A 24,624-nucleotide genomic window follows, 5' to 3' on the forward strand; every position below is an offset into this window, starting at 1 on the left:
ACTTTTGTTTTGGATCTTACCCAGTCGTTCCTATTTTTATCTGACAGTCGTATACCTAACATTGCTCTTTCCATTGTTCTTTCTGTTGTGGCTAGTTTATTCATGTTTGCCTTGGTTAGGGTCCAGGTTTGACATCCATATGTCATGATAGGAAGGATGCATTGGTTGAACACTTTGCTCCTCAAGTATTGGGGTATTTTGCGGTTCTTAAGTATCCAACTAAGTTTTCCAAATCCTGCCCAGCAGGATTCAATAACATATAGCTTTGTTCTTGTATGTTCGTTCATAAATTGAAGTTTTGATTTACTGAACATTCTTGATTATAATCTAGTAGCTGTTTTATGTATATATTTTATTTCGTTTTAGAAACCCAGCCAGATACCTCTCACATAACTCATAGGAGATTTCTTGGGTCGGATGATTACAAAGCCTACATATGTATTCAATATCCTGGTAAAGATAGAACACCTGACAGTGAAGACGAAGAAGTAATTCAACTCAATACTGAACCAGAACGCGATTACAACTGCCACGATTGTTCTTATAGTACAAAAAGACTTGAGGTAATGATATTACACATAAAATCGCATATTCAATTTGATGATAGACCACCGATGAAGAAAAGAAAGAAACCCGTCACACCAAAACCAAAGAAGAAAGAGCCAGCTAAGAGACAGAGAGTGTCATCTTCTCAGTTAAATGATACTTCTAACGATGAGGCACCCGAACCGCCAAAAGAAAGAAAGAAAAAGACCAAGACCTCACCATCCGTTAAAAAATCTCCAAAAGTAGTTGAAGAGGTTAAGCCTAAAAATTCTAGTGATATTCGTAACGATCTATTGGCCGAATGGGATGACGAAGAGGAAGAGTTATCCGAAACGCAAGATATGAGTGTAATAAGTGATTTGAGCATTTTAAACGAAAATACATTTACAGCAATAGATCAAATACCAGAACCCATCGTCGAAACTGAAGTAAAGACAATAGAAAACGACGATAAAGAGCCCGAAGTAACAGAAACGTTATCTCCAACAGATAAAGCAGACGATTCATCAAAAATTGACTTTGCATCTAGCGGTGATACAAGTACACAAAATGATAGTAAATGCTGTTTTGATTTTAACGAAGAGGAAGAAGAATTACTTAACACCACAGTTCAAGTTGGGAGAAAAATACCGAGGGTCATACCTCCGACAGAAAAACGAAAATCGGAGATTCTTGACGATATCATCGATTTAGAGGAAGGTTTCAATAAAGAGGAAATATTAAAAGAAAGCCAGAGCTTCAACGAGAAACGTGCTGAAAATAACGAATTTGAGAGTGCTTTTAAAGATTTGATGGACGAAGTTTCCGTTCCCAAAATATCTGATTTAGAAAACAGCCTCAAACCGCCACAAAATTTTCACTCTGTCAAGACTATAAAATTTCCGGATAAGCAAGATGATCCACCCCAAAAAGATCGCGATAAAAACCACCCAGATGTACCCACAGAACCGATTAATCCCAAGAAACGATTTGTTAAAAATTTCGAGGAGTTCGAGAACCGACTTAATAAAGAGAAGATGAAAAGCAAGAAGCAGCAAGCTTTAAAAAAGAAGAGTAAAAAAGAGATCTTATTCCAGGATAAGAACGATGAGAGTTCAGATAAGACTTCAGATGACGATTGTAAAGATATTCATGAGCTGCACACGAAAATCATGTCGTCAATTATTGATGAAGCCAATATTGACGAGGAATCCAAAGAAAAAATTATGTCCAAACTTAACAAAAGTCCACGTAGAAAAATTGTAGATTCTTGTTCGACAGATTCAAATGCTGAACCGTCCTCACCTAGTCAGAAGGTAAACTCAAAGGACAAACAACAGAAACATTTTAATAAGAATGCTTCATCCTCAGACGTTGACATAAACATTTCCCAAAAAAACGAAGGCCGTGTTAAAAAGTTTTTTCGTAGAAGCACAGAATTGAAAACTGTCGATACGTCAAAAGCTCAGCAGCAGGAACCTACTGCTACTAATGTCCGATGTACAAACAAAACAGAAGATTCATTAATGGACACACATTTAAAGCAACAAGAAATTGGTACTCGTCCAATATCATCAACTCCAAGTGTTGATGCAACTAAATTGACATTTAAGAAAAGAAGTTTGCGTTCGTCTTCAGAACTCAGCAGTTTAGATAAATCTCATCATATAGAACCAGGTTTATCGTCTGAAATTGTTTACTCCGGCGACAAAGATGATAAAAAAGGAAAACGACATGACAAACATAAAAAGATTAAGTCTGAAAGTATCGCTGGTGTTGATGACTCAGATGAACAAAAGGAAAAAGCAATTGCTAAAGATTTAAGTCACTCAGGTGCAACACGTAGGCAGCATTATTCCTTATCGGAAATAAATATTGTTGAAACATCGACTGATCAAAAGGAAGCATTAAGTAATGTCCATGACATGCAAGACCAACCAAAAGCCATAAGTAAAACCCGTAAGAGTTTGAGAAACTCTTTAACGGAAACAAAGATCGAAAACGAGACTGTAAATTTGAACAACGTAAGTGATAAAAACCAAGAAAACCCATGTACTGTGACCAATAAATCTTTAGGTAGTGATAATGTGGAAAACAAAGTGGTTTTTTCCCAAGACTTTTATATTAGAGACAATAGCAAGAAAGAAACACTTCCAAGGAAAAAACGCAAATTTGTAACAGACTCCTTTCCAGAAACCAGTGTTGATCAATCAACTGTGCACCCAGACGTCATTGCTCATCAAGAAATAGTAATTGACACTCTTCGCGAAGAAACATTACCACTTAAGAGACGTAGAAGTTTACGGGTCTCATCAGCAGAAGCCACTATGAAGCAGACGACAATTATACCCCAAGATAAAGAAGAACTAAATACCACTATAGCACCTACTAATACAAGTAACAATGATTCGACTGAAAAAAATCAAAAGGGAAAAAATTCTGATAAAACTAAACGGATAAGCCATCCAAAGAAACGTACAAGATCTTTTCAGGATAATTTTGATACAGAAAAACCTTTACTTTTACAAATAGAAACAGAAAATAAAAAAGAGATGGAAGACTTGAATGAAAACGCAGGCGCGGAAACGCACGATTCGAAAACACAGATAAACGATTGCGTTCCACATGAATCTGAAACTAAAAACGTAGAAACATTCTTTGAAACTCCAGAAAACAATATAGTAGAAGGGAATAATGAATCGACATATGAAGACTCAAAAATTATCGAAACTGAATCGGTCGAATCTAAAAAGGAATCCGAATTTGTACAGATTCCTGTAGCGGAAGATGCTGTTAACAAAGAGCCAGTTTTAATTACAGAAAATGCTGCTCGTTTAGATAGCAACTCCCCGAAACTACAAGAAAACGTTTCTTTTGATATAGAACCTCAAAGTTCATCAGAAATCCTTGTTCACGACCATAAACCCGAAGAAATCGAACGAGAACCAATTCAGCAATGTACAGATGACCAAAACAATGTGGTTCAAGAAGTTTGTAGCTCTGAAAGTGAAAATATTTCAGTGATTAATCGCAATACGGAATTACAGGACCATCCTATCACATCTGCCAAACTAAATGTCGATTTAGATCTTAGTGACAAATTATCTAAGAAACAAAAAAGGAATAAAAGAAAATCTTCGAAACACAAACATAAGAAAAAGGGGAAAACAAACAGACATGTTGAACCTGGAGATGCTAGTGATATAGAATGTAGTAACATTGAAGTTGGTTCAAAAACTCCAGTTGGTGATGGTGCAGTTGAAGAAGTTTCTATTTGTTCACCAAGTGCTCAAAATGAAGCTGAAATTGTTAATAAAGAACCTGCAACCATAAAAGAAACGATAATCGAAAAGAACACTGTTGATCCAACAGAAGAAATAGATTACATTCCTGAACTTGAACCCGTTACAGATGAAAATCATGTAAGTATAACTGAATCTAAAGAAGTAGAACCTACCGAGCAATCAACAGAAAGCCAATTTAGCGAAATAAAAGAAACTAACGAATCGATCGATTCATCTGTTGATACAGAAAAACCGTTATTTAACGAAGCAAACGAGTCCACGGAATTTATTGATAATCAAATCGAAGGAGAGGTTAAAATTCGTGGGATAACGGAACCAGAAGAAGAGGTATATTTAGCTCAAGACGAGCAACCCGCAGAAGAACGAATAATAACACAGAAATCTTCCATCTTAGGGGCTACTTCTGTTACCGATGAAGAAGGATTTAATTTAACTCCGGAGGAACCAACGCAAGAGCAAACTCTGGAAAAATATGTAGTCGCTCAGGAAGAAGAAGAATTCGATTTAACTCTGGAGGTACCGTTAAAGAAACAAACTCCGGAAGAACCCGTCGTGATTGAGCAAGCAACAATAACGGAGCACCTTTCTGCTAGTAAAGAAGAATTCAATTTAACTCCGGAGCTACCATTAAAAGAGCGAAGTCTGGAAGAACCCGTAGTGACTCAAGAAGCAACAATACTAGAGAACCTTTCTGTTAGTAAAGAAGAAGAATTCAATTTAACTCCACAGTTACAATTAGTAGAAGAATCCGTAATGACTCAAGAAGCAACAACACCAGAGGACCTCTCTGTTAGTAAAGAAGAAGAATTCAATTTGAGTCCGGAAGTACAATTACAGGAGCAAACTCTGGAAGAGCTTGTAGTGACTCAACAAGCAACAATACCAGAGGACCTTTCTGTTAATAAAGAAGAATTAAATCTAACTTCAGAGGTACCATTAAAGGAGCAAACTCTGGAAGAACCCGTAGTGACTCAAGAAGCAACAATACCGGAAGATCTCTCTGTTAGTAAAGAAGAAGAATTCAATATATCTCCGGAAGTACAGGAGCAAACTCTGGAAGAACTCGTAGCGACTCAGGAAGCAACTATACCAGAGGACCTTTCTGTTAGTCGAGAAGAATCCAATTTAACACCTGAGGTACCATTAAAGAAGCAAATACTAGAAGAACCTGTAGCATCTCAAGAAGCCACAATACTAGAGGGACTTTCTGACACTAAAGAAGAATTCAATTTAACCCAGAATGTATTGTCAGATGAGCAACTTTACGAAGGAGAACCTCCTGTAACTCAAGAAGTAACACTTTGTACTGAAGAACATATAGTGTCCAAGGAGGAACAATTATTAGAGAATATTTCTGTTAATAAGGAAGAAGAATTCAATTTAACTCGGGAAATACAATCAGAAAAGCTACTTCAAGTTGAAGAACCTGTACTCAGTCAGGAAGTACCAGCATCAGAGCAAACTGTTGTTAGTAATGAACAATTTGAAGTAGTTTCGGAGGCAGAATCAGAAGAGCAAGAACCTGCAGTAATTGAAGAAACAACAATGTTAGAGCAATCTATTGTTAGTAAGGAAGTAGATGTGCAGAGCCATTCAGTAGAGCAACTTCAGGCAGAAGAATGTATCACAACTACAGAAACAACATTAACACCATGTATTACTAATGAAGACTTTTGTTTACCTTTGGAGAGAAAGATGGAAGAGCAACCTCAAGAAGAAGAACCTAGTGCAACACAGGAGGAAACAATATCAGAAAAATCTTTTTCTAATAACGAAGAAATTATAGTAAATGAACAAGAATCAATGGAAAATGCGCTCGTAATTCATGATGCCCAAGAGGAACCTGTAGTTAGTAATGAAGAACTGACTTTATCACAAAATATACAATTGGAGAAGGAATCTTCAGAAGAAGTACCAGAAGACATTGATGATAAATTAGTAGAGGAAGATCTTGAACAGGACATGGAAGGAATAAATCCATCTCCCCAGCAATCTGAATGTCTTATTAAAGAACAATCTCCAGAAGTTCTGGAAACCTCGATAGTTGAGCAACCTGTTGATTCTAATGAACAAGCATTAGACCTTACTCAAGACATACACTCAGAAAAGCAAGTATGCCTTACTTTTGATGAAGAAGAATCAGAATTCAATCAAAACGAAACATCAGTTGCCGAAACATTCGCGCCTAAACAGGAAAGTATAATGGTTAATGAAGCACAGTTTATGAGACAACCACAGGTTCTCGTAGCTGAACAAAAATCTGCAGTAATTCAACAAATGGAAAACCTCGAGACTACATTTGTTACTGAAGCAGATGCAACTGAGAGTGTTCAATCTATAGAAGAGCCACAGTTGATTGAAGAAGTAGTAGAGGAAATATGTGTTAGTCCTGAAGAGGAATTAACAGTCATCCATAAAAACAAATCGATTGAGGAACATGAACACACAAAACTGAATACAGAAACACAATCAACAAAATTAGAACGACATTCTACCAATACATCAGTAACTACAGTTATTAAGAAATTAAAATCAAGATTTTATGAAATTACAGCACCAAATATTCATCAGGAGACTCGACCTAACCAATCTGGATCTGAAGTTAATAATGAAGCACAGTTCAGTGTAATTCAAAAAGTATCAGGAGTAGTCGGTGATGAAAAATTAGATGTTATCAAGGAAACACAAGCAAACAAAGAACCGACTGTTATACAGGAACTAAAATTAATACAAGAACCACAGTTGGGTAAAGCTGAAGAGTGCGTACGCCATGAAGATAGTCAGAGCTCAGTACTAAGTGAGCCAGCACCTAGAAGTTCAACTGTCTCTGATGAGGAAGATAACCAGTATAGAACCAAATTATCGGCAATGGAGGATTGTCTGGAAAAACCCATTGCCAATCAAGAATTTGGAGTAACTTCTGAACGAGAAATTGTGTGTCATGAGTCACCTAAGCATTCAAACACCGCTGACGTCAGTGAAGATTTAACGGCTAAAAAAATAACTGATTCTTCTACTAAGGACCCAGAGGAGCCCGCTAAAAAACTACCAGATTCAATATTTAAAATACCGGCAAGTTGTGTGAGCAAATCTGAGGTCCGTTACAAAAAGAATACTTTTGAACACAGATTAGAACCAAAAAAATATATCAATTTCACCGACTTAGACGAAGAAGACGTAACACTAAATGATTTGGTTACTGATATTGTTCATAAATTAAATCAAGACGATAGTGATAAAAATCAAGAGGATTTAGATATTGAACTAGAAGAGGAAATCATTGATATTTCTGTAAAATCCAGAAGCCCCAAAGTTGATCTGAGTAAAGTTATACAGAGTGATATGCTTAAGGCTTCTTTTGAAGATGATTCTTGTCGAATTAAAAACTACATTGAACCGTCATACAGCGAAGATATAACTGGTTTGGAGAAGAGTGGGGAAAATTCCGAAAGCCCTATTGAAAACAAAACCGATAAGACTCAAAAAGTAGAGGAATACCCCAAAGAACTTGAAATTCACTGTGCCAATTCAAATGACTCATTTAAATTCTGCATACAAACCAATCTTTCAAATTTATCGAGAAGCGAAGAAATTTCAGCTATAGCATTAGCAACTATGTCCGAACTAAAGTGTGATCCAGAACCAGCTACTATCAATAATAATGTACCCGCAGATGATTTACCAAAACCAGACATGTTTCCTGAAAAATTATCTGAGACAGAAATGGTTGCCATTGAAGGAAATTTAACAGTCATGTCTGAAAAAGATTTAGGAGATGCACAGGTAGAAATTACGTCCGAAAAAGTTATAAGTCCTAAAAAGCCGATTACTCTGTCAAATTTCTCGATGGACTTTTCAGAATCGACCAGTGAGAATGACAAAAACCTGGATACACATTCTAAAGGTACTGAATTTACTTCCAGAGCCATAACAAAAGAACTAAAACCAAGAGCTAATGTTAAAAAAATAAATGCTTATAATCAAGGTGAGTTACTTGATATATTAGAAGGAAATGAAGCAAGCAAAAAAGCACCAGAATTTCAAACCCAGCCTAAAATTGTTGAGGATGTCGAATGTGATTTCGACGAGATTATTTCTAAAAATTTAATTTCAAAAGATTGTCTAAAACCTTTCGACGAAAATTTTACAGAAAAAGATAAAAGTTCTCCTACTAGTTCCAAATTGTTTGAAAGACTTTCAGATGTAAAAGGCGAATCTACTAGACAAGAAACAATTACTGAAACTCTGACAAAACAAAAATCAAAGTCCAAGCCGGTTATTTTGTCTGAAAAAATTATTAAACCGGCTCCCGAAGCCAAAAAAGTTGTACCGTCTTCCGATAGTGCCGTCAATGATGATGAAGATTTAAAGACATTTGTGATACCTAATATTAAAAAGCACATCGAGGAGGAAGCTCCACCTCCGGCCCCCAAACCTAATAGAAAATCTAGAGCTAAACCTTCTTGCAAGGCGAAGATTTTACAACAAACCATTATCACACCATCTGGAGAAGTTCTCCAACCGACTGTTTGTTTACCAAAAAAGAAAACCATTCTCATCAGTCCCGCCACCTCCGCAGTTGCTACAAGGTATGTATATTTTGTATGCCACAAGTAATATTTCTTGAATATAATACCTAAAATAAAAAATGTTGCACTGGTAGGAGTTTTGATATACGTTTATATACAGGTCTGCAAAAATCTTTTATATCGAGAAAATTTTCTCGTTTTCAAAATAAGTTTAAAAACGTTATTTTTACTCATTTTTCTTTTTTATTTATTTGCCTTAATTTATTTAAAACTTGCTGGGAGAACTTCGTGTCGCATTAGAATTAAATAATGTGTCAACACTGAAAGTTGAGTTCAACAACTGAAAATGGACTACCCAATTTCTGACGTCACAATCGGCGGGGATTTTAAAAACCTTTCCAAATTTTTTCTAATTTGTGTGTATTTGTCCCATAAGAAGTTGGAAATATTGGTTTTTTTTAATTGTTGGAAGAATAAATAAGAACTTGGTTATGCCAGATTTAACACTTCTACAGGTGATGGGTCTCCACTAGATTTATCTCTTTGTGATCTTTCTGTACAGACATCTTGGGAAGTTATGTCTTATTTATATGGAAGCGATCATTTTCCTACATTAATATCTAATAATAACCACAGGCCCTCATTTATTCCCATTTATAAATGGTCATTGAAAAATGCCAATTGGCCTCTTTCCATCATCACCATCAGGGCTTTTCGTTCCGGGTGGAATGTTTGTTGCTCTTACGTGAGCTCTCTGATTCGCTTATTGCGGTGAATCACTCAGCATTCCACTTGTATGTTGTCAAAGTTTGTTGTATGACTTGGCTTTCGTTATGATTTTCTTCCACTTATTTCGATATGTGCATAGTTCCCTCCAGTTTTGATATCTCTCATGACCTGATCCTCCCATCTCTCTCTGGGTCTTCCCCTTGGTATTTCAGTTGCTGGTTTCCATCTGGTGATCTTCTTAATCAGTAGGTCATTTTTCCTTGTCTCTATGTGTCCCAGCCATCTCAGGCTCTGTGCTTTAATAAATCTAACTATATCTTCTCCCTTCATTATGTCTCTTAGTTCATGGTTTATTCTTCTTCTCATTTCTCCGTTGTCCATTCTTATCGGGCCCATAATCTGTCTGAGGATTTTCTTTTCGAAAATTCTCAATTTTTCTTCACGTTTTTCCGTGAGGCACATTGTCTCAGCTGCGTACGTAACTACTGGTCTGATTGCAACTCTGTATATTTTCAGTTTTGTATTTCTGGATAAGTTCTTGTCCTTCATGAGCCTATGCTATCTCCAGTATGTTTTGTTGCCTGCTATTATTCGTTCCTTTACTTCTTCACTTCTCTTGTTTTGGGCATTCACTATTACTCCCAAATATTTAAATTGTTGGACTATTTCAAAAGTGTAGTTTTCTATTTTGATTTCTCTCATCCTGTTATCTTGTCTTCTAGAGCAGAGTAGATATTTTGTTTTTTTCCTTCGTTAATTTCTAGACCTCTTTTCGTGCTTCTTTTGCCAGGATTGTTACTGCTTCTTTTAATCTTTCCTTGCCTCTTCCCATAAGAACTAAATCATCTGCATATGCAACTATTTGTGTTGAGGAGTAGGTTTAAAATTTCATTATATCCATCCAACCAAAAATTCATAGAAAACCGTGGTTTTACGGTGTTACAACTTCTATACACGCGTTCGCCGTTACAAATTTATATGGGAGTCAATCTGCACAATCATTACATATGTAATGCTATAGGTAAGAGAGAGCAGAAAGAGAAACAGAATTAGGTATATAGGTATATGGTGCATCGTTTGCTGTATATAAACAACATTTGACCTGTAATAGGAGTATAGTAAATGAAGGATTGAATCAATATTTTGATGAAAATGTATATTTTTATATATGTATGAAAGGAGTTGAATACAAACAAATATTTTTTTACACATACTCTGCAGTAAAATTCATTGTCTATTTTGTTATTAATATAAAAATACGATACAATACAATGCAACATAATTCAATATAATAATACAATACAAATTAAAATGCAATATTCATAAGTATTTAAAAATGACAATATACATAACTTACTTACGCATATGTTTAATTTACCATAATAATATTAATAAAATAAAAATTTTGTTACAACTGGCAATTTGTCTGACATTGACAGATACAAAATTTAATTGTTTGTTGTGTATATAAGTACACATTTGAACTTTCTTGAGATATTTACAAGTTTTAATTTATAATTTAACATGCTTAACGAGGCTTAAGACAAATCTGAAGAGAATGGAAAAATAATAATAATATTAAATATATTTACAAAAGGAACATTTTTATTCTCGAGAGAGAAATAGAGAGAAAATATATTTTCTATCTCTCTCTTACCTATACCTTACATATGTAATGATTTTGCCGATTCACTCTCGTACAAATTTCCAACGTCGAACGCGCGTATAGAAGTATAACTTCAAAAAAATTTGAGCTCACCAATTGGTCTATACCAGGGGTGGCCAACCTTTTTAAGTCGAGTGCCAATATGAGAACAAAAAAAATTTGGCGTGCCACTAAAATTTTTCGACATACTAACATTAATAATATACGGTACAATATGTATTTCTTATGTAAATTCCACATTTTTCCGTTTAGTCAAGATAGTGGAGGTTTAAAAAATAACGTAATAAGTAAAACATAACAACAAACTTACTTTATTGTTAATAAAAATAAAATAAAAACGTTAAACAAAAAAACTTAAATATTTCCTTATTATCTAAAATTCAAATTATTAAAGAGTTACTTATTTAATGTGGTATTTGAACTTGTATTTTTTTAATTAATTCATCTATATTGGGATTAATTTCGGTACTAGCCAACAGAATTAGATTTTAGAATGCATGTCAGTTAATCGTGACCGATATTTTGATTTTATTATGTTCATAATAGAGAACATTTGCTCACAAACGTACGTTGAACCAAATCTACAACAATATCTTAGAGCTAACTCGTGTAAATTAGGAAAATTGTTTGCTGGTACAAATTTCCAAAATTCAATATAATTGGGATCAGTAACAGTTGAAATAATTTCCCTATATTTGGTTTTTAGTATAGTGTGGTTCTGTAAATCAATAATTTCGATCTGTATTTCAGCTGAGTAACAATTGATATCTTGCAGAGAAATAGAAAAAGGATTTATGAAAAGGTCAACATTCATTTTGTCTTTTTGAAAATCTTCAAACCGGGTATTGAATGAACCTAGCAAAATAGATATAAGGTTTTTAAATTTGTCATAATTTGGAGTTCTACTGACCTTGTTGGCTAATTCCTGCATTAATGTAAAATGTGTCAATCTCTGTTCTCCAAAATCGTTACAAAAAAGCATAAGTTTATTCACAAAAGAAGATATATGACCAACTAGAGTAGGAAAAATACAATTTTTCCCTGTAATCTTAAATTTAATAAATTTAAATGTCTCATAATATCAGTGAGAAAAGCTAAATCCCAAAGCCAATCTTTATCATTAAGTAACGAGCACTCACTGGGTAGTTCATTGTTTTCTTGCAAATATTTTAAGACGCACTCCTTCAAGTTCCAAAACCTTTCGAGTGCATTTCCTTTGGAGAGCCAGCGCACACTGCAATTGAGAAGTAACTCTCCATCTTGTTCCGTTTCTTCCGCGAACAGTTCTCGAAATTGTCGTCGATTCAATGCCCGAGCTCGTATTTTGTTAATGCAGCGTGTTACAGGGTCAACAACAGATGACATGTTTAGGTCCTTGGCACAAAGAGCTTCCTGGTGAATAATACAATGGTACTTAAAAATTTTTCTTCCCAAATAGTTTTCCAGTAATGTAACAAACCCCTTTAGTCTACCAACCATGCAAGGAGCTCCATCTGTACAAACACTATCTAATTTTGACCATTCAACTTTGTTGACTTCGATTACGTTTTTAAGCTGTTGAAAAATGTCCTCTCCTGTTGTTGTGACTAGTTGTCGCAAATCCAGAAGCTCTTCGGCATTTTCAAAATTATCATTGGTATAACGGACAAAAATGCTTAACTGCGCATTTTCTGTGTTGTCACAACTTTCATCCAACGCTAAAGAAAAGAATTTGCAGGATTTTAATCCACTTATAATTTGGGAAACAACATCCTGGCCCATATCATCTATACGGCGCATGACTGTATTTCGGGATAATGCAATATTATCGACCATATTTTTGATCTTTACATCTCACACATTTTTAGCAAATATTGCCAGACTATTTTTAATTATCTCCTCTCCATCAGAGTAGGCTTTTTTCTTTCCGGGCTAACAGCAGAGAAAGTTCATATGATGTTTTAACCATAGTTTCCATTTCATCACTTCTCTTCTGAAACAGTGACTGTTGGCTGGCTAGGGTTTTCTTTTTTTTTTCAATAAAGTCGGCTCGCAAATGTGAACCAATAGGATATTTGTTGCTGAAGTCCTTATGCAGTTGTTTATAATGTCGTTCCAGGTTAAATTTTTTCGGAACTGCTACAGACAATCCACATATCAAACAAACAGGCTTTGAAGTATTACGATTAGTAAATAAAAATTGTTCTTCCCAAGCAGGTTGAAAATCGCGAATTGCAATATCATCTTCGTATTTTCGTTTTGAAGTCGAAGGCTTACTCGTGGACATATCGAACAAATACTTTTAAAATTTTAAAGAAACAATGCGCGATGACAAAATGTGCACATACAACGGGGCAGTTTAAAATAAACTAAGCAAGGATAACGCAGTCCTATTGCACATTACGACAGCTAGGATCACGTGCACCAATCGCAGCAATATCGCTCGCCAGAGGATGCAATGATGCCGCATCTATCGTAACTTCCGTAAACCTACCAAGTTTCTTCGTATTATTTTTTGTTTTTCAAGTTTTAATTTTTTTGAAAGTGTTTTAATCCAAAACGCTACGCGTGCCACTGATAGGACTCAATCGTGCTACAGAGTGGCACGCGTGCCGCGGGTTGGCCATCCCTGGTCTATACCAAGGTCATTATTCTAAACACACACACACACACACACACACACACACACACACACACAACAGTGAAATCACTTTAATATTTAATGTGAAGTTATTTTTTGTTGTATGTGTTAAACGAATACTGCATAAATTTATATTTTTTATTTTATTGAGTTTCATTGCCTACTTACTCATTATTACATATTTGGCTTTAATGTTGAAAACCCAATCATTTTATTGTGAAAAGTATAAAACTCAAAAAACAAAATTTTCAGAGTTTCAGTGGAGGCTGGACCATCACAGACAGTGAGTAAAACACAGATCATTACAGCTGGTGCGAGGCCAACCATCAGCACAACTTCAACAAGTCAAGATGATAACGTTTTTGACATCTTCAATATGCCGATAGTATTGTCAGACCAAATATTAACTCCAGAAAGTATAGAAAGCATGCCGATTGTAATCGACAATAATGCATCAGCTAATGCACGTACGCAATCTAGTACATTGGCACCTACAACGAAATTAACGCTCACTAAACCTACTACTGGATATACCCGTACCATCATCCCCACGAAGACAATAACCCAGCCACAAAAAATTATAGCTAAGCCCAAGATATTACAAGCTGCGACCGTGAAACAGCCGATATCACAAGGAAAGGTTCTTCCGGCGGGAGTTTTACCTCGCGGTGCAAAGCCCGGGACTTACTTTTTTCTTAGCCAGGGTGCGCCTGGTTCACCGCAGCAAAAGTTGATTGCAAAGAAGACAATAGTGAAAAGAACTGTTCCGATTGCCAATATTGCTTCGAAGTTTCCAGAAGGAACCGGAAATAAAGTGATGATCGTGACGGATCAACAGGGACAACAACAAAGGTTTGTATCTTTCTTACTACTCGGCATTGTAAAACGAATTAAATTGCTTCCTTTTGTATTTTATTTATTGAGCTTAACAGGTCTTGCAGATTTAAGGCTTGCTTAAATACCACTACCATAATCTTATTTTATAAATTGTTACATTTTCTTCATAGATCTTCAAAAATACTATCTTTCCTCCGCTTTTGTATTGGTTTTAAGGAAAACATCATTTTCGTCATTTTTTAATCTTCTGGTCTTTCTATATGCCCCAGAAAACCTATTCTGTGGGTTTTAGCTTCTTCTTCTTCTAATGGCGCTACAACCCTTTGTGAGTCTTGGCCTACTTAACAATGTTCTTCCATTCTGCCCTGTCGGATACTTTCCTTCGCCACTGCCTGATGTTCATGGTTTTAAGATCCCTCTACGTCGTCTATCCATCTTTTACGGGGCCTTCCTCTTGTTCTGTTTCCTTGGGGCTTCCATCTCTGGACTACTTTTACAGCTCGATTATCTGGCATTCTTTCTAGGTGACCAAGCCAGTTTAGTCTTTGTGATTTTACAAATCTGACAATATCTGCGCTCTGCATTAGTTCATCCAGCTCGTGGTTCATTTTAATTCTCCACGAACTATCGCTGCATTGGGTTGGTCCAAATATCTTGCTTAGTATTTTTCGCTCAAATATTCTCAGTTGATTTTCATCAGTGGTTGAGAGGGTCCACGTTTCACATCCATATGTGGCCACTGGTCTAATTACTGTTTTGTAGATTCTCAGCTTAGACTCACGATTCAGTAACTTACTTTTCATTAAGTCTTTGTATGCATAAAAACACTTATTACCGCTAAGAATCCGTGCTTGTATTTCTTGACTGATGTTGTTGTTGTCATTTATTATTGAGCCTAGGTAGGGAAAAGTGGAGACATATTTGTAGGTATGGTTGTCTACCTTCAGATTCTCATGTTCATTCGATTTTGTGCACTCCATATATTTTGTTTTTGTGATGCTTTACAACATCTTTTGTCGATCTACTCCATTAAACGCCTGTTTGAAATCGATATACAAGTTGTAAATAGGTATGTTATATTCAACACATTTTTCATGTATACCTCTTAACATATGTATTTGGTCTATAGTTGACCTCTTTGGTCTGAAGCCACATTGGTATTCACCAATAATCTCCTCCGAAAACGATTCCAGGCGGCTATATATAATTCCTGATAATATCTTGTAGATGACATTTAAAACTGTTATGCCCCTATAATTTTTGCAGAGTCGTTTGTCTCCCCCTTTGTACATAGGAAGTATGATTCCCACTTTCCAATCTTCTGGGATGACTTCTAGTGTCCATATGCGGTCGATTAGTTTGTGGATACGCCTCCATAGCGCATGTCCACCATTCTTTATCAGTTTTGCAGTTATTCCATCTGTGCCAGGTGCTTTGTTATTTTTTAGATGTTTTATGACGTTTATCGTTTCTTCCAATGTTGGTTGCTCAACTAGTTGTTCTGCTGTGTGGTGAATTATCTCTTCATCTTCGTTTTGTTCTTTTTCTGGGTTTAACAGCTCTTGAAAATGCTCCTTCCACCTTTCCATTATTTCCTCTTTCTCGCTGATAACTGCCCCATTTTTGTCCTTGCAAACTGTTGATCTTGTTATGTATCCTTGGGTGCATTGCTTGATTTCCTTGTAAAATTTTCTAGCCTCTCTTCTTTTATTATAATCTGTAATTTGTTGTATTTTTCTATTCAACATTTCTCTCTTTTTCCTTCTGCATATTTTCTTTGCATCTTTTCTGAGTTCTTCATATGCCTTTCTATTCGATCGGGAATCCCTTTGTAGACATTTCTGTCTAGCTATATTTTTGCTATTTATTACTTGTTGGCAATCTTGGTCAAACCATTCCTCGTTTCTTTGGCTTGAGGTTTCACCTAATGTTTCCTTTGCCATATTTGTAATTGTCGTTTTGATGATATTCCATTCTTCTTCAATGTTGTTTTGTTCTCCTCTTTCATTTAATATTACTTTTATTTTCTGCTGGTACTCATTCTTCTTTTTAGGATTTTTAAACATATATGTATTCTATTTTCTTTGTTTGGCGCCTTTCTCTTTTATTACCATTTATATTCTTTGTTTTATCTTCGATATAACCAAGAAATGGTCCGAATCGCAATTTGCGCCTCTATATGTTCTAACATCTGTTACGGAGGTTGCCCACCGCTTAGATATTAATATGTGATCAATTTGATTAAATTTATTAGTACCAGGTATCATCCAGGTTCCTTTATGAATATTTTTATGGGGAAAACACGTACTAATAACTCTTAGTTTGTTTGCCATTGCCAACTGTGCCACTCTCATACCGTTGTTGCTGGTAATATCATGTAAACTATGCTTACCAAAGGATTCTGCATATATTTTCTCTTTTCCCAGCTTCGCGTTCATATCACCCAGAACTATAACTGCATCTCTCTTCTGTGCGTTTTCACATTCTACTTGTAGTTGGTCATAGAATTGGTCGGTTACTAGTTCATCTGCTGCTTCTGTTGGGGCATGGATATTAATAATTGTAACATTATGAAATTTTCCCCTTAGACATATTTTGCATATTCTTTCATTAACTGGAGTAAAACCCAATACTGACCTGCGGCATTTATGGTTTACCATAAAACCCACTCCAAAGTCTCCTTGTCTTTCTGCTCCACAGTAGTACATACTGTATTCTTTTTTATTTATGCAACCATGCCCTTTAAATCTGATTTCTTGGAGAGCTGCTATGTCTACTTCGTACTTCAATAGTTCCTGTGCAATACTTTGCATTTTGCCTGCCTGCAGCATGGTTTGGACATTCCAGGTTCCCAGTCGCAAATCCATCATTAAGTCCTTATTCCGTAGCTTTGGTCGTTGTCCGTTGGTCCGTCCGGTTAGTTCATTGTTCGTAGCATTCGTGATAGCTGAGTTTAAGGTGAACAGGTTATCGGCCTATTGCACCCGAGTCCAGTGCCAGGGCTGCTGGCTATAGCTTCTGAACAAGCTATGCGTTCTCCCTTCCTCGTCCGCCCTGACCCTACCTTCCATTGGGGTTGGTTACCCAATCTCCAATAGGGTTGCTCAGGTTTACCGGGGTTCACCCGTGTGATAAAGATCACACTTCTTGGAGGTGAGGATAGGAATTGAGTAGGAGAGGCTAGAGATGTTATCTGGAAGCAACATCTTATATTGCGCCTCACTACTCCTTTGAACCCCGTGGGTTTTAGCTACTGTCGTTATTTTTGGCTCGTTGTATAGGTCTTCCGGTTCTTTGTCAGTTCTTCTTAATCATCCTTCTGTTCTCACGCCTCTATATATTGCTCTAACGATTTTCCCCTACCTTTAAAAGCTCTGTTTTTGATGTTTTCAACGCCTATGTTTCCCTTGTATATATAACTGTGGGTCTTTCTTAATATGTATTTAGACCTAATTAACTTTCGTAATGTTCCATAACTTTTGATTCCTTTTGCTATTCCCGCTTTAATTTCCTGTTCGTCGTAGCCTTTTTCATTTATTTTCATCCCAACTTATAAACTCTTTTACCCTTTGAAAACCGTAGGTAACTCATCCTTCCGTTTGAACTGTAAAGTTTCTGTTTGTCCTCATTATCAATTTTGTTTTATCTCGATTTATTGAGTCCGAATGTTTTTGCTTCTTTTATTATATGCGGTATAATTTTTGTTAATTATTTTTTACTCGTCGCTATTAGTGTTAATCATCTGCTAAGGCTACGCGCTGATGCCCATTTTTAAATATTGTTCCCTGGGTATTCCCTCCAGTGCCAGGACCAGGTGAATCTTACATTTGTTTCAATGTTAGTTGTTGTTTATTTACTTTATGGTAAACCTGTTTAAAATCAATGAAGAGCGTGTACAGAACAATTTTATGTTCCTAGCGGTTAGTTTGAATTTCCTTTAAAGCGAAGATTTGGTCCGTTATTGAGACCTGTCGCTTCTGAACCCGCCTGGTTTTCCCCTATTAACCTATCGGTGTACTTATTATTATTATGACTATGGTATTCTTCTTTTTAGAGTATTATTCAACCCAAATAACCAACGACTGTTAAGCTACTCAACCTTATCAGGATCAAAGATTGTGAAGAATGTGCTAAAGAGTAATTTAATACAGAAGAATATTTCATCTGTAATCAAAAATGAAGTAGGTCCATCAAAGTCGCCGACTCACATTGTCCAAAAGGTTTTACCTACAAGTAATCAAATGATGTCCGTACCTTCAACGTCCCGCACTGTTAAAACTGTCGTAAGAAAAGTTTCCCCATCAACATCTAAACTGCCAACTACTGTCAAAAACTCTAAAACTATATTATTAACTGGGAAAAATGGACAGACAATAAAAAAGATTGCCATCGCCGAAGATGATATTGACAAACAGGTAAATAAAAATCAATTATTTTACACTATAAATATATTCATGCACTTATCGAACTGAGGAGGTCTTTACTTGATGACATTCCATCATTATAACAAAGAAATAAGTTAATTAAAACAGTACTTTTAAAACATTTTTTCTACTATATTTACTTAACTTCATCTATATCTGTACTTTATCACTGCCCTAGTAAGATCCCATAGTAGATTAGTTCATAAAAGATCGACTTTGGAAATACTAATGAGAGGTATAATGGTTAGAGCAACAGAGACCTCCCTTATTTATTCTCATCCGCACAGATATATCTGTACTGTCTAATCTTTTTTAACATTCCATTGAAAAGAGTAATTTTAAAATTTGAATAACAAGGGAAGTATTACAGATTGCTGGTTTATTACTCACAATAGTAAAGTACTTCGCGTTTCTATAGAATATACGCTGACTCTGATGAGGTGCGACTAGAATAATTTAATAAAAAACTGAATAAGTTTCCGCAAAACGTGATCCACCGTCAACCAATTCGCCTACAATTTCGATCGAAGCCAATGTGCGACGTGTCAGCAACTCGTACGGAAGATCTGACGTATTAATTAAGAAAAAATGTATTACTATTTTTATAACTTCTTAATGTGCCATACGTTTCTAGTTCATCTTCCATTTATCCATAATTGTCCCTCTCTAGCAGGTGTAAAAGTTTCAACTCAATTTCGAATTCTGCACCAACCATATCTCGCAGCACCAATGTTACTCTTTCCCATATCCCTCTTCCCTATTCTATTCTACCTACTAAAACCAATGTCAATACCTTATATTAATCACCTGTTATTGTATGTCCCAAATAGAAAACTTTGTTTTGTAGTTTTTAATAGTTCACATTCGGTTCCAGCTCTTCTTATCACTTCACTTAGTCACACGGTCAACCCGTGAGCTATGCAGTAGTTTACGCACTTGTCCCCATTTCAAATGCTTTAATTGGAGAGGCCATGTATATGATGGGCCATACATAGCATTTTATCATGCGGAGTCACCAGCAAAGGAATTTTGTAAATTTAGCCATCGTTGTCGATGATTCAATTGATTACATACCGCTCTGTGAATTATTGTAGAAATTGGATGTTTATCATAGTAAATGCCAGTTTTTAAAAGAATTTAACCATCAAAAAGTAATTAGTAATTGTTGTGTAGAGTTTTTAACATCAATAGTGAACTGTAATATTATTCAGTGAGAAATTGTTTATTAATAATTTTCTTACCAAACATTCAGCTGTGTTGATATTTTTTGTCATATTTAACATAACGAAGTTTTAGCTAGGCAACCAGTAATATAGATATGCGTTATAATTGCTGCCTATAATTGAAGTCGAAACTTTATCACAAGAAAACCAAAAGTAGTTACTTTTGACTGCATGAGTAACAATTTAAATCAATGTTCTCTTACAGTTAGCAACACCATGTCTGAAAACAACAGTACTAGTAATAATCCAAATTCATATGCAACTGCTACAATGTCAAAACCCAAACTAAAATATCCCAAAAAGGATCAAGCAATATTAGTACATGCAGAACCAAACTTACTACTACTCGACTTCGTTAAAGCCATAGGTAACATTGTTAAAAACATATGTTTCGCCTCAAGAATTTCCAATAATGGGATATGTATCTACTTAACAAATTCTGAACTTGTTGAACATATTATATCAGAATACCCTACGATTACAATCAGCTCTGTTGAATTACCCGTAAGAAGACTGGCAACATGTTGTTTCTACACATACTGATAGTGATACTCCACCATCTCAAGTTTGCACAAAAATAAAAGGTCATAAAACTCCTCAAAAAATTCCAACAATGTCACTAATTGGATAAGTTATAACAGATAACAGAGGAATAAGCGTAATATCAGCAATATAAAGATTATATGGGAAGATACTGCCAGAAAGGTAGAGCAAGCGTTAAAAGGCAAAATAGGGCAGGATCAGGCAGGCTTCACGGCAGGAAGATCATGCATAAACCACATATACACACTGGAACAACTGTTGCAAAAGCAAAAAGTAGAGATATAAATTTGGCATTTGTGGACCTGAGAAAGGCGTATGACTCTATACCAAGGTCAGAACTATGGGAAGCAATGTACAAATTAGAAATACAGACCGAACTCATAGAAGCTACAAAAGCTCTGTATAAAGAAAATAAAGTGTCCATTAAAATGGGAACAAGAATCATAGGAGACTTCACCACAACAAAAGGGCTCCTGCAAGGTTGTTCCACATCTCCAACCCTATTCAAAATATACTTAGAGAAAGCCTTGACTACATGGAAAAGAAAATACGAAGGCATGGGAGTACCGGTCCGAAACGAATTCCTATATACTTTAAGCTTTGCAGACGATCAAGTAGTGATTGCACAAGACCAAGAAGACCTCAGTTACATGATGAAGAAACTACAAGAAGAATATATCAAGGCTGGCCTAGATATTAACCTCGCGAAAACAGAGTACCTATCTACAAGTGAAGAAGACATAGAAGATCTACAGATTGACGACACCGTAACAATCAAAGGAAAGGATAAATTCAAATACTTGGGGTTTATTATCACGAAAAAGGCAACAACACAGGAAGAAATTAAGCAAAGATTAGGACAAACAAGAACAGCAATCCAACAACTTAACTCAGTATGGTGGGATAGACACCTAAATATAAGACAAAAACACAGATTTATAAAATATTAGTGCAAAGTATTATGACATATGGGGCTGAAAATTGGATTATAAACAAGAAAAACAGCAGTAAGATAGTAGCAACAGAGATGGAATGCCTGCGAAGATGCTGCAGAGTAACAAGAATGGATAGGAGAAGTAATGACGAAATAAAGCAAAGAACATTAATAGAAGCAGACATACTAACATATATAGAACAAAAAAAATAACAATTAACAGATAACCAAACAATTGCTCAAATTATGGCTGAGTTTTGCATGGAAATTTAGGTCTGAACTCGAACAGATTGAAAGTCCAAATGACAGGAATATACAAATTCCTGTTGCTCCTAAAATTAGTAGATACGACATTGACGCTATCAACCTACCTTTTACTCAAGAAGAATTAGCACTTACACTAGCTTCTTGTACAAACTCCGCCGCTGGACCAGACAATATCCCAATTATATTCATCAAAAATTTATCTCATTTAATCCTCGCATTACTGCTGAATCTTTATAACAGAATATGGCATAACCAGCAATTGCCCAGATTATGGCGTAGATCAATTATCATACCAATAAAAAACCTGATCTATCCTCAAACTTAACCAAGAACATAGAGACCTATCTCTGTAACCTGTTCAATATGTAAATTGTTCGCGAAAATGATTAATTCAAGATTAACATGGCTTCTTGAAAAATATACAATAATTGAAGCAGCACAATCCGTTTTCAGACGTCACCGTTCAAATCTTGACAATTTAATGCTGTTATAATCACAAATAGCTTCCGATCTTTCAAATAAATAAGTGTGATCGCTATAGAAGGAGCTTTCGATACTATTTCGGGTCCTGCTATTCTTCAGAAGCTTCGTCGATACAAGATAACAGGAAATATTTACTCCTTCATAAAAAACATTTATATCAATGGCCATTGCAGCTGAAACACATCAATTTAAATAAAAAAAAAAATTCAGTCTACAACTAAAAAAATATATAAGAGTAAAGAGTAAATAAAGTATTCTTAAGACTTCTCTTTATTTTTTTATATAATTTGATTTTCATTCTGTAGGTAGCTGAGCAACTGGAAGCAATCAAAGCCAGCAGTGGTCTTCAATTTGGCTCTCAAACTAGACCAGATGTACCAAGTACATCAAAACAACCAATTCAAAAACCTCAAATACGAAGGTCTTACGCCAAGAAAGATTTCAAACCCAAACCTCCAGTGGTCACTACTATAAGTGAGACACCGCCATGCGCTCCACCTCCCCTTGTGGTTTCAAAGAAACAGACTGTTCCGGCTCCAGAACCGAAAAAAGTTGTACAGGTTCAAGAAGAGCCTCCAGTCCAAGTGGAACGTCCATTGCAGCAGATGATCCTCGAACAACCGGACGGCACTATACGAACCATCACCGAGGGCGAGATAATTGGTTTTCCAAGTGAAAATATCAGTGGTGAAACGAACAGCTATGTTTTCATGACTTTGGACTCTACTGGTAATTTAACACCTGTGAGCAATGAGGTTCTTAGGAAGATAAATCCCAATCTAGCTGTAGATGGAGATCTGAATAACTATGTATTACAAATAGGATCTGCAGACAACGGAGAAGGCAACCAATTAGCAGCACTGGGTCAGCCTGCTGTTGTAAAAAGTTCTAATACGAGTGAACAATTATCAACCGGTGAGTTATTTTCATATATTACTTTTGAATTTGGTAATTGAATATTTGATCCGAATCTCCTCATTTAGTTTGTAGAATGTAGATAAAGTTGTTTATCTGTGACTTTTTAACGGCAACCTGGAAGATTTTTTGTGTACACCTTACAAGTAGGTTTGCGGCTTTCGAATGCTTTGGCTTCTCTGTCGAGTCTCTTGGAAACTCTGCTTCAACAGCTCAATGATCGCTTGCTGGACCTTGCTGAGCTCCATCGGGGTTTTGCTGACTAGTTTTTCGTAGTTCTTTTTCATCTTTTGTCTCTGGGATGTCAAGAATTCTATTTTTAAGCTCATCCAATAAATCCACATTTTAATCTGTGATACAATATTCCAAAACCCTATACTGATTTTACTAATCTCTTTGGCGTTCTAACTTAGATATTCCCACACGGACACTAAAACTGTAGATTTATTTGCTTTCGGCATAGTTTACCACAGTAGATGTACTAATTTCTGTATACTTTTATCGATTTTTGAGGTATTCTGGTATTCTGACCTGAACAGATTTATCGAGCATTAAATATCTGAATGATTTTTCTATCAGCATCGTGCCTAGATGGATTTGCTAATATACCACCAATGGCAAAGGTCGGGATTATCCTGCAGTCAGACGCTTACATTTTTCTGTACAGGGTGCGGAAATAATTTTTATCTATTTGCTACTTCCGGTTATACCGGAAGTTACTTATAACTTCGTTTTTTTTAATGGGACTCCCTGTATATCTTTTTAATTTTAGAAATATTCACGTTATTCTGAACATTTTTTGTTATTACTTCTCTATACCTATTGTGAACCGTTTTTGAGTTATAATGGTTTTTATATGAAAATTATACTTTTCTACCATCTATATAAAGTTCAATATCCTCTAATGTTATTTGAACAAAAGTTTAAATTACTTATGAACTCATTAACCAGATACAGCATTTTCGTTTACAGTGTAAAGTTACCTTTTTCATTATACAGGGTGCTGTCAAAATTTACATAAAACCGGCATCCTAAATTTTCCCCTAATTTCTTTTTTCAAATGGGACACCCTGTATGTGATTCATAATTTCAGAAAAATATGCAAATAAATTAACTTTATACATGTTTGTCACAACAAAAAATTTTTCGTTGACTATTTTGTGTTAATTTACAACTTTCATATTGTAAGTTAAACATTGAACAATTAAAAATATGATTTCAAAGAAAATAGTAACTAGCTTATTAATGTAATAAATGTTCAAAACGTTACCCATCAACATCCAATCGTTTATGAACTCTTTTAATCAGATTTTGATTAGTAGCTCTTGATATTGATTCTTTATCTATTTCATAAAGAACTTGAAGGACTTTGTTTATTATAGCTTCCCCAGTAGTGACAGGTTCACAGAACACCTTATTTTTAACATATCTCCAAATACAGTAATCTAACAGTGACAACGGGATGTTGGTGACGAGAGAAACGGATCTTTATTAGCTACCGTCTATCGCTAAATACTTCATCAAGCAATTTGTCGACTCCTCGAATATTGTGAGCCGGTGCTCCATCTTGTTGAAACCAAGCCTCGTTAGTCTTATTATTATGTAAAACGTGCAGTGGTGGTAC

The 24,624-nt window shown here is 35.5% G+C and overlaps 1 protein-coding gene across 1 annotated transcript in view; it reads left to right on the plus strand.

Annotated features, from left to right (window-relative positions):
• LOC140447190 (uncharacterized) overlaps nucleotides 1-24,624 on the plus strand; it is a 59,450-nt gene that overhangs the window by 20,580 nt on the left and 14,246 nt on the right. The window contains exons 5-8 of the mRNA XM_072539703.1: nucleotides 367-8,419; nucleotides 13,627-14,226; nucleotides 18,266-18,626; nucleotides 22,391-23,000. Coding sequence (XP_072395804.1) covers nucleotides 367-8,419; nucleotides 13,627-14,226; nucleotides 18,266-18,626; nucleotides 22,391-23,000 — 9,624 coding nt within the window. The remainder of the gene's footprint in view (nucleotides 1-366; nucleotides 8,420-13,626; nucleotides 14,227-18,265; nucleotides 18,627-22,390; nucleotides 23,001-24,624) is intronic.

This window comes from Diabrotica undecimpunctata, chromosome 8 (genome assembly GCF_040954645.1).
Source record: "Diabrotica undecimpunctata isolate CICGRU chromosome 8, icDiaUnde3, whole genome shotgun sequence".
In the NCBI taxonomy this organism is placed as follows: Eukaryota; Metazoa; Arthropoda; class Insecta; order Coleoptera; family Chrysomelidae; genus Diabrotica; species Diabrotica undecimpunctata.